This window comes from Arachis stenosperma, chromosome 8 (genome assembly GCF_014773155.1).
Source record: "Arachis stenosperma cultivar V10309 chromosome 8, arast.V10309.gnm1.PFL2, whole genome shotgun sequence".
NCBI lineage: Eukaryota > Viridiplantae > Streptophyta > Magnoliopsida > Fabales > Fabaceae > Arachis > Arachis stenosperma.
Genome location: NC_080384.1, coordinates 46,580,476 through 46,592,139, shown reverse-complemented (window position 1 = coordinate 46,592,139; position 11,664 = coordinate 46,580,476). Strand labels below are relative to the sequence as shown.

At 38.2% G+C, this 11,664-nt stretch overlaps 1 protein-coding gene across 1 annotated transcript; it reads right to left on the bottom strand.

Annotated features, from left to right (window-relative positions):
- Positions 1-5,599: 5,599 nt before the first annotated feature.
- On the bottom strand, positions 5,600-11,017 carry LOC130944493 (SURP and G-patch domain-containing protein 1-like protein). Its single transcript, XM_057872831.1, has 9 exons — positions 10,802-11,017; positions 9,015-9,432; positions 7,859-7,985; positions 7,659-7,765; positions 7,317-7,487; positions 6,923-7,057; positions 6,628-6,807; positions 5,999-6,177; positions 5,600-5,901 (listed from the first exon to the last, which is right to left on the bottom strand). The coding sequence occupies exons 2-9, from the start codon at positions 9,397-9,399 to the stop codon at positions 5,875-5,877; spliced, it is 1,311 nt and encodes a 436-aa protein (XP_057728814.1). The 5' UTR covers positions 9,400-9,432; positions 10,802-11,017; the 3' UTR covers positions 5,600-5,874.
- Positions 11,018-11,664: the final 647 nt, after the last annotated feature.

Genomic DNA, 11,664 nt, shown 5'->3' with positions numbered 1-11,664 from the left:
CCACAGAACCCTAGTAGACCAAGGAAGCTCGGCGGACATCCTTTTCAAGCCCGCCTTCGACAAGCTAGGGTTAGATAAAAAGAGTTGAGAGCCTACCCCGACACCCTATATGGATTAGGGGATACGCCAAAAAACCGCTGTGATTTTTACCCCTTCACACCACTTTTGGAAAGGGGGAAAAATCAAGGACTCTGAGCATAGACTTTATAGTCATCGATGAAGGGTCAGCCTACAACGCCTTAATCGGCAGGACTACCCTTAATCGCCTTGGAGCAGTGGTATCTACTCCCCACCTTTGCATGAAATTCCCACCCCAGGAGGAATAGCAACGGTGAAGGGAGACCAAAAATTGGCAAGAAAATGCTACAATGAAAGCCTAAACCTGAGAGGAAAGGGCAAAGAAGTCCCACACCATGAGCTCGGCGGCACAAGGGCCAGAGAAGAGCTGCGACCCCAACCGGGAGGAAAAACCGAGGAGATACAAGTCGGAGAGGAGAAGGAAAAAACACTTACATAGGAGCCAACCTAGGGGAAACCCTAAAACAAAGGTTGGGTGAACTCCTGAGAGCTAATTCTGACATCTTCGCATGGAAAGCCTCCGACATGCCCGGGATTGATCCCGAGCTCATGTCCCACAAGCTCTCGGTTTACCCAGGATCCCGACCTGTACAACAAGAAGGCGCAAGCTCGGCCCGGAACGAGCCCTAATAGTGGAAGAACAAATACAGGCCCTTGGAAGCCGGCTTCATCAGAGAGGTCAAATATCCAACATGGCTAGCCAATGTAGTGCTAGTCAAAAACAGAATGGTAAATGGAGAATGTGCGTCGACTATACCGACTTGAATAAGGCATGTCCTAAGGACCCTTACCCCCTACCAAGTATTGACACCCCTGGTGGACGCCAGCTCGGGTATCAATACCTATCATTCATGGATGCATACTCGGATATAACCAAATCCGATGTATGAACTAGACCAGGAGAAACATCTTTCATCACGCCAAGAGCCAATGGCTACGTGGTCATGCCGTTCGGACTAAAGAATGCAGGAGCCACATATCAAAGGCTGATGAATAAGTGTTTTCCCCCCATCTAGGGAGCCTAATGGAAGTATACGTCGACGACATGTTAGTAAAAACCAAACAAGAAGTCGACCTCTTATCCGACCTCTCACAAGTCTTCAACACTATAAGGTCGCATGGGATGAGACTAAATCCCGCAAAATGCGCCTTCGCGGTGGAAGCAGGAAAATTTCTAGGGTTTATGCTAACACAAAGAGGGATTGAGGCCAATCCCGACAAATGCAGAGCCATCCTAGAAATGAAAAGCCCGACTTGTTTGAGAGAGGTTCAACAGCTCAATGGCCGACTTGCAGCCCTCTCCAGATTTTTGGCAGGCTCGGCACTAAAATCCCTTCCGCTATTCTCCTTATTAAGGAAGGGATGCCAGTTCAAATGGACTCCGGAATGCGAGGAGGCGTTCCAAGAATTCAGCAAGTCCTTCCTCACAGCTACAATATCTTGAAACAAACTGTGGTAGCTGTCTTGGGCTGTTTTCCTCAAATTTGCCTCCAAAGTACATTGAGCCCGCAGCTTACCCTCCTCCTCCTTAAGGTGATCCCTCTCCTTCTAAACTTATCTCTCCCCTTCAACTCCTTCTCATGTTTTTCATAAAGAGAAGCCTCCCCTCCAACTCCTCAACCTTTGAGGATTGCCCCCAAAGAGCTGAGGGGAGTCTTCTCAAAAATGTCCAAATCCTCCTCCTTAAGGTGATCCCTCTCCTTCTTAAACTTATCTCTCTCCTCTTCAACTCCTTCTCATGTTTTTCATAAAGGAAGCCTCCCCTCCAACTCCTCAACCTTTGAGGATGCCCCCAAAGATGAGGGGAGTCTTCTCAAAAATGTCCAAAAGTTTGCCACAAACACCCCTGTCCTAAAACTCTCCTCGCCATGGTGGTAAGGTGGTTTCGAACAGAAACATCCATACTTATAAAAGGATAGATGTTCTTTCGGACGAATGCCAGAGCATCCGCCTTAACCCACACCATCAAAAGAAGAAGGGCCAGACTCTGAAGTCTTGCGCTTCTTCTTCTCTGGCTCGGAGAGAATTTGGGCAGAAGGGGGTGGTCGAGACAAACTTGAGGAAAATGACAATAGGTTGAGAGGGAGTCCCAGTATTTTTAGGAGGAGGAGGAAGAGGAGGAGGGTGATCGCCCTGGCACCCCCGGACCTAGCCCGGGACTTCGCCTTAGCTCCTGGACCCTTTGGTAAGCCCTGAGCATTCTTCTTTGCCATCTACAAGAAAAACAACCAACAGTCATAAGTCGGTAATGATCAAGTCGGTAATGTTCAAAGTCAGAAACAACTCGGAAATCAGGAATGCATGCACTACCTAATTGAGTTTGAACAAAGGTCGGCGTTCCTTGAAGGATTTTCCTAGTATCCAAGTATGGGGAGAAGGATTTTCCTAGTATCCAAGTATGGGGACCTCCCCCACGTTCTCGGAAAAACCCCACAATGGCCGCTTCCACCTCGTCCAGGTCATCTGGACCTCTACGGCTTGAACTTTGAAAAAGTAGTTTTTGAAATCATGAAAAGACTCGTCGAAAAGGGTGAAAAATCCTCCGACCTTGTATGGCTCGGAAGGATACCCACTGCTGTTTGTTGTTTAGCCACTAAAGGGCTTGGTCATATGGAAAAGAAAGAAGAAAATCCAAAGAGGTCGGAAAGTCCAGAGCGTGGCTAATAAACTGGTAGATCTTCAAAAAACCCCAAGAATTGGGGTGAAGTTTGAGTAGGGGCAACTCTACAGTGGTGTAAAACAGATATTTCGAATCTGAGAAAGGAAGAAAAACACCCAAACGGGTGATCATACATTCATACATAAAGAAAAAATGAGGGGCCGCCTCATGATGTACGAAGATGAGTGATAAACTCAGCGTCGACCAGGGGTTCCTCCCAAGGACGGTGTCATCAACCACAAAGAAAGAACAACTACGGAAGCTATTTTTTATATAAAGAAAAGTGGCAGAAACCTACAAAAGAAAAAAGAAAAAGAAAAAAATCAAAAAACACAGCCCTAAAGAGGATATACGAAGCCAGAATCTACAGGTCGACCTATCACTCACAAACAAAACATGCAAATGTAAAGCATGGCACGGAAAAAACAAAACTAACCTTTATCCGAAAAAAAGGTTGGGAAGAAAAGCTTCGAACACAAGAATGCAGCACGAGCAAAGCAAGAAAAGTTTGAAAGATTGCAGAAACGGAAAAACAAAAGAGAGGGAAAGTATTTATAAATAGGATAAGGGGCATATGGAAAAACGAGGCAGTCATTAATGAGATTGCACGTTACCAAAGCCCTCAATCCCTAAACGCTTCCCCACGGACACGACGCTTGAATTGACGTAACTGTCAGAACAAAGGTCGCGAAAATCACGTCGGTTTCAAAACCTGTGAAAGTCGGCTACGAACCGAGTTGAATACTTGAACCCAAGCCTAAAGGGATCTTGGGCTCAAGTAGGGGCACTGTTCATACCCTGGCCCAATGCTAAGGGCCCAGGTCCAACCAAAAGGCCTGATCCAATAGATTAAGCCTAGCGAAGCACCGCTTCCACTTAGGAAGTCGGTGTCAACCACGACTTAGTATGAAAGTCGGTTATGAGATTAGCCGCAGATAAACACGTTCAATGAGTAACCGCCCCCGAAATCTCTCTAACCACTTCACAAAGCCATATCTTAACCTCCCCAAGATAATGGGACGGTTAACACCCTAAAGATACGGCACTACGCCACGGTGGTTATTGGCTCACCACTACAATACACTGACACTCAGGTATCTCGAAGTCCAATACTCTCTAGACCTGCTCACACTCTTGCAACTTAGGCATCGGAGTGTCTTTGCACCACCCCCCATTCACTCCGCGCGCAAGTCGGACGGAGCCACCCGAGTTGCAGATACGTCCGGAGTTCTCCTCCTTCATACGCTTGGGCCATCAAACGTCATCCATTGCATTTATCTCCGGTTACCCACCGTAACAGTAGGCATTTTGTAAATATATTTGGGAATTTCTCTCATTTGTGATTAGAAAAGTGGGGAAGAATACTCATTGCATTTTTCAGTTTATTTTTAACTCTTTCTTTGGCTAAATTATTTTTATTCTCATATTTTTAGATAATATTTTCTTTTTTTTCCTGGTATTTTATAAGTGATATTCTTTAATTTGATATTCTAAGTTAGAATTGAAAGACTTGTATCCTGATTTTATGACTAAAAATACTGTTTTAAATGTGGAAGAATATGTCAAATGAGTTTGTTATTTCATATACTTAGACAACAATCAAGCCAATTAATAGGCTTTGTTTTTATTTTCTTTTCTTTATACGTAGACAGACAAAAAAAAACACTAAACTCTACAAAAGAAAGGTTAGCGCTATATTTATTTCAAAATATATAAATCATGAAATATTATATAATTTAAATGTCAAATCAGCTAACGTATAATTTAATTTTACAAACAGAGAAATTTCTAATATTATATAAACTATTTAGAGAGGAGATAAGTGGAATCGGAATTGACCTTTTTTCCCCACTAAGGTGCTTATTTTCTCACCTTTATGTTGTCATATCCGCATCATACCCTTCTAATATATTCGAATAGGGTAAGGCTTTTTTATTTTTTTGTACTTGGGGGTAAGGCCTTAAATTGACACTTATAACTATTTACGCTTACCACATACAGTTTTAGTTTGAGAGACCAATATCACATAAGAGTATAGCTCTTTTCGGAGAAAAAAAAATACCCTTAGCAGCATAGATAGCGGGCCAAGGATTTGGCAGCCCTTTGAAACAACTATGATTCTTGACCCAAAAAAAAAAAAAAGAAACAACTATGATTTCCAAGACCCAAAAGAAATACTGATTTAAATTTGTTCAAGGTGTGTATTATTGGTTTTTTTTTTTTTTTTGGAACATCACCAGTGACAGCAACATTACGCAGCAGACATGTCATCAAACATAAGTAAATTTCGATGATTCCAGCTACAAACTAGACATCTTGTACTGGAACCACTATGAATTGCTGTCGTAGCTGAAGATTGTATTGCCAAGAAAGTTGCCAATGAGGGTGGAAAAGGGTTTTCTTTTGGGTGGTTGACGAACGTGGTCATGTGGCTGCTACAGCAGCTGCTGATGGGTTTCCTAATGAAGCTTAAGTTTTAAAAAATAAGTTTTTATGGAAATTTTAAGTTAACACAATCCAGACAACTTTTTCATTAGGATCAATGCTCTTCGGCATCTTGTTCAATTACATAATCCAGAGGGACAGAAAGAATATTCTTAGTGTAACTTGTATCCATTGCTTTTTTGTCTTTATGCCTTGGGTTTCTTTTGAGCCCACTCAGCAATTATAAATTATAACCTACCTCTTCTTAGCAATGTAGCATCCTTGGACCAAGCTACAAAGAGATCAGATCGGTGGGAGACAAAGCTTGGGTTAAAAAAAAGCGTCTAAATTCAAGAGAACTTCTTGTAGTTTCGGGTTTTTTAAATTTAGACTTTAGATCATAATTATATTCGAAATATTCGAACACATGCTTGACCAAGATAGCAAGCACCTTACAGCGATAAAGTAAAATACCATGCTCCAAAAAGCTCAAAAAACTTGCATTATTCTTTGTTTACTGCGATTGCTATAGAAACAAACACTAACCAAAACACATTTTTTACTCACGGAAAAAAGAAAAAGAAAACAAACAAAAGCTTAGATAGAGTAAAATGTTCATACAATCCTATGACCACAGCATTACTTCATTAACCTGTAAGGATGCAATTTCCCATAACAGACCTGACATGAGGTTCCCTCCGTCTCCGCAATGATCAATAATATGCCTTCCGAGGATTGTTCTGCAAAAACAAACAAAATTAGGATGCAGATACAGACTACATTAACTTGAGATGATTGCACTCCAAGATCTTTAACAACCAAAACGGTGTTGTTTACCAGAGGATTGGGTCTATGGCGGTAGCCAAGCATCATCCGCTTTTTGTACTGCTCATATATGTCATCGTCCGGAGTCACCTCTCCAGGTTGGATAGCACCTACTCCCAAGTTATCTTTCTTAACATTGCCTGCCATTATAGGATCTGCAATACCCTTCCTGGAACCACCTAGACCCTCACCTGGAAATTACATGATTGGGAATGTTAGCATAAGAAAGGATTGACAATAACAATTGCACCTTGTCTCGCTAGATGAAGTCATCTATATAGATAGATCTACTGACACCTAAGTTACCTATAATAAAAAATTATGTTTAAAAAATTTATAATCTTTAACAATTTCTTCAAAGGTTTTCTGAGGTTTCCCTTGACCTCTAGTTATAGGGCTACCATCCGTTTGATCCACTCCAAATTGAATCCTATAAAAGGATTGACAATTAGGGCACAAGATATGAGAGATAAGAAATTATCTATTCAGATCACTCAGCTTATTCTAGGGTAAGGACTTGTTGGTTACACTTCACGTCAATAGATACTAGCTAGAGCTTTGCTTGAGCCAATTTTAGCAACTTGTACAAGGAAGTTTATTCAGCCACTTGTAAAGTGAAAAGAGTGTAAAGTATAAAGCACCTTCTTTCCAACCCATTTTTGATAAAAGCTTGTGGCCCACATTATCAGCCTGGATTTTTGCCCTCTCTGCAGCCTCCTTTGCAGCTTTCTGTGCAGCTGCATCATTACAGCTAGCCAAGAACTTCTCAAGCTCTTCTTGCGGAATGTAATCACCCATATGATGGCCTTTTTTATTAGAAGCTGTGCCCCAAAAGGAAGCAGTTAGAAGATTATTCCCATTAGAGGAAAGAGTACACAAACAGTGTGACTAAAATACTAAAATTTATACAAGATCAACAAACACCCAATTATGAACCTTGAAGAGAAGCAGGAGGGGGCATCTCATCCTTTGACTGCTTAGGTTGTCGCAACTTCTCTTCATGTGCAGCTTTCTTCATGTAGAACTCCATTAGTGCTAAAGAATCAGCATTTGATGATCCACTAGGCTCATCTGCAACAGAAATACAACCGCATGCACTGACAACAAGTTTCTCACCAAAAGCAATGATGAGATTTGGGAAATTAAGAGTCCTTTTATATCTTATGGAGAGAATAAATGCAATGTAATTAAACAAAATAATTCAGGAAATTGGAAAATCCATATGTTTAATGGAGGGAATAAATGCAATGCAACTTTTAATTAATCAAAGTAACAGCTAGAGAAAAAATAGTAAACATTCAAAACTACAATCTAAACTGATATCCCTTACCAGTGCTTCCTGCTGAATATGCCTGAGTCGAAGATCCAGAAGCCCTTGATATTTCAGCACTTTCATATAAAGCAGAAGCAGGGATTTGGTAGGTTGAAAGCTGCTGAGATGATCTCTGAGGGCCATTTGTTGGTCTAGACGATGAAATGCCTGTACCTCCCGAGGATGTAACTGTTCAATATAACATGCCAAATTAATATAAATAATGTGAACCGTGAAAAGATAAAGATATCCCAAGCATTACATAAGAAAAGCTTTTTGGACCATCTATCCATCTCTCAAAAGGAAATTGCATAACATCTTAACATGGTTTGGATAATTTATTTATATTCAAAAACTCACCATTATGATTTGCTTGTGGTTCCCTGGACTGTGCAAGGGCCTTTTCCTCTTGAGCAAGTTGATATTCATAATATTTATAGTCAGAACATCTTGGATCAAATAAAAATCTGCACATTAATATAAAACATCAGAGAGTCAGAAGTTAGAAATCATAAACAAAATATCAATGAAATAGGGCCATGATCACACTCCAAACTTACTTGAAAGGGGTATCCCCAGGATTCTTTTGGCGTGTAACGTCCTCAAATTGTCTTCCATTTTTAGCCACAAAACTTGCTAATTTGTCAGCAACTTTCTTCACCATTGGATCACTTGGGGTTGGGGGTGCTGCATATCACTTATAAAACTGATTAATACCAAGAGCATGAACAATGGAATGAAAATTACTCTTGTAGCTGGCGTGCCAATACACGATTCTTGATAGGTAGTTGAAGCATAAGCTGCATTAATGACACAAAAGTATTTAAGACATTTTCTCCTCTTTGCTGATTGGAAATGCTCACTTCATTGAGCAAAGAAGGAATGTACTGAGGTTACCTCTTCGACAATGAAATGATTTAACTTAAAAGGAAGACTCTATTTTCAAGCAAGGGAAAAGGAAAACAGAGAATACTGTAGATGCAACTGTATGCCTACTGGCTGAGGCAACAACAATGACCTTCCTGTAACCAAATACCTTCAGAGGAAGTCTAGAACATGCTTCAGAAAGACATTCCAAGTCAACACCCAAACTTCTCTTCCTCTACTCTTTGTATGAAGGATAAAGTGAATGAAATGAAAAGTTTCATTCTGCAATATTTATCTCATCCTTTTTCTATCATCACGTGAAAATATATGGTATTCAAAGATGTAATTTGCAAAGGAAATTCTTCATTCAGATATTTTAAAAGATGTAAAACAACTAGAAACCCATACTTATCCAACATCCAAGGCAACCAGCAAAAATTAGCACAAATAAATGGAGATTGAAAACAGAATTGACAAAGAAAGAAAATAACAAATATTCTGAAGACAAATACAAAAACCATTGGAACAAACAATAATTTGAAACCGATAAAAAAGTGAGAAAAGTAGTTCATAGCACATATTAACATCTAAACAATTAAAGCCTTGTCCTGCTCAGTAAAGTTGACTATACCAATGCAATATTGTTGTTTTGATGTAAATCATATTCATCTATTAAGAAATAAATCAATAAATTGCAACAATTATAAAGAATAATTAGGAAGACAAAAATCCTCTTTATACAATCACAATTAGAGAGTGGAAGTAAATAATGCTGTCAAAATCCAGCATTAAGCTGGAATATCAAACACAAACCAACTACCTGCACAAAGATTATGTGAAAGTAATTACCAACATCAAGTTGTCTTGATGGCTGTGCAGTGCCATCCTCCTGATCAACTTTTTGGCGTTTTGCCTGTACAGCATTTGAAAAATCCCCAGCATCTGTTTCTTCTTCTTCATCATCAGCTAACTTAACAGGCGGTGGAACCAGCTTTGACTTTTGTTTCAGACTGAAAGCAAGTTTGCCACTGGAACCAGCCTGAGAAGTTTTCCGTGTATCATTAACCCTACTAATGGAGGTTTTAGGAGCCAAAGATCCTGAAACAACTTTAATAGGTTTAGGCTCTGATAGTTTGTTATTCTTCTCCTTCTCCTGCTCTTGCTGGAGTTGCTTGAACTTCTCCATGAATGAACCATCATTAACAAAGAGGGCAGGTGGTGGTCCCTTGTCCATTTGCTAAACAGTCAAGGAGCTTACAGCAACTCACTGTTTCAAAAGCAAGCTTCAAGGTATTTAGATAGTGCAACTACATTAAAAGTTAACTTTTGTTTTGTTTAAATATATCTTTTATTCAACTTATGAAATAAAATTGTTTTGCATATTACTGTATTATTTGATGTATTTAGCTAGTTATAGGTCAAAAAGTAGAACTATAAATTGAAAACCAAGGGAGATACAATCAACAATAAATCCCACCATAAGTCAGTTATATGTTACAAAATTTAGAACGAGAAAGAACAGCCAGTGAACCATGAATTTTGTAACATTAATGGAGGAAAAAAAAGTAATCCAAAGCACTAAACAGTTGACAAAATATTCTATTGAATGAGAAATTATATTACGAATTCTTACATAAGAGCAGCCTTCCTACACAAAACTATCACTGAAATGAGGCTAGACATTTATGGAAGCAGAAATATTGGCAAAAGTAGAAAATTTAAAATTGTCACTTTGTTTCATAATGAAATTCTTCTACCATGTCTATACAGGTCAATGATAGACATTTCATGCTTATACCATGTCCATACACTGAAATGAAACATCCAAAATGGAATCAAAGCATGGATTGAGGTACAATGTAATATTTTAAAAAGAGGACAATGTAGAAGAATATTCTAAGAACAATCCCTTCCTACTGCTCTCCTACATTTGGAGTTTCATACCTGCCAAATAGCAACAGAACCCTGCTTAGATTCCAAACCCATATGAGCCTTTACATATGCAAATTTTCAAAATGTCAATTCTCAAATTTCTCAAAAACCAATTTATCAGCCTATCACTGGTCACTGATCAATGGTACTAACAAAATAAAAGCAAAACCACCACTTCCCACTAAAGTATCATCCATAACCATCACACAAATTTAAAACTAACAAAAAAGAGCTTATATGCTAGCTACATCACTGTGCATATATGATGGTATCTAACGAAATAGTATCATCATGCCATAATCTAAGTTTCAGATAACAACGACAGAACAAATATAATTAACTATTTTATATAGTCAACAATATTCCAATCCGCTTTTGATTCCAGTGCATGAATATCAGCCTAAAACCAATCAAACCCAGATCTCGAATCGCACTAGCAAAATCTACCAACCAAAAACCAAAGAGACAATAATACCACCAGAACAATAACACAGACATAATATCAATTCACCGAATCTTGATCCCAAGATACAAACCCTAGAAAGGTCTAATCCCACAATCTCTGAGTCTCCTCCAATACAATTATATCAACAACCAAGAAGAAACAAACCGAAGCATTAAAAAAAGGATTAAAGAAAAAATGGTCCAATAAATAAAAGGAACAAGGTTAGTGGTAAGAGAAGAGCGAGAAGCGAGAAACAAACCTAATTAACGTTTAGGGTTTGTTGAATTGATTGAATGGAAGGAAGGAAGGTTTGTGGTTGATTTGAAAACGACGTCGCAGCGAAAGCAAAAGGTGTAAGGATGAATGACGCCCAACCGCTCACCGTTTGGAGGAAGGATGAGAGGGAGATGGCCAAAAAGCAAACGACGACCTGACAACCTTCTTGCCCTGAAATTCTGTTTACATATAATCATGCCTAATTTCATTTTGCACCCAAACTTCTTTTATAATTACATTTATCTCCACTTTTTATTATTCTTCGGCTTTAGTTAATATAAGGAACCGGATTTATATTAGACTTATAAATTTTGAATTAAATTTTAAAATGATTTTTTAAATTATTGGTATACGCTAAAATAATTTTATTGTATTAATTATATTTTTAAAATTAATAAAAAAATATATCATGTTAATTTTTTACTTATATGATGTTAATAATTAATATATCTTGATGTGATAAATAGTGAATAATGCATCATAAATTAGTCACATATAATAATGTAATTATATATTAATAAGTAAAATATGGTATATTAATGTAGAAAATTATATTATCTATCATAATATTATTCGTGCATATATTAATTTAGTATCACATGTTATAACACAATTTATTTACATATTATATAGCATATTATATAGTCTCCTTTTATTATTGTAGTAAGGTGTATTAAATTTAATTTTGAGTGTATTTGTATAATATTTTGGATATATTAAATATTTCTTTCGATATTTTATAAATACTACAGAACATGATTATTGGAAATCATGAGGACGGCAAATTCTTACGACCAAAAACAAAAAAGTCGTTTAAAATCGAAGACTACAAAATGTTTAAACCTT

What these genes read in the sequence shown, in the direction of transcription:
- LOC130944493 (XM_057872831.1), bottom strand. Translation starts at nt 9,399, where the DNA reads ATGGACAAGGGACCACCACCTGCCCTCTTTGTTAATGATGGTTCATTC. An exon ending in ATCAAGACAACTTGATGTTG is followed by an intron (nt 7,986 to 9,014) that starts GTAATTACTTTC and finishes AGTGATATGCAG; the next exon opens with CACCCCCAACCCCAAGTGAT. An exon ending in AAAAATGGGTTGGAAAGAAG is followed by an intron (nt 6,178 to 6,627) that starts GTGCTTTATACT and finishes TGTAATTTCCAG; the next exon opens with GTGAGGGTCTAGGTGGTTCC.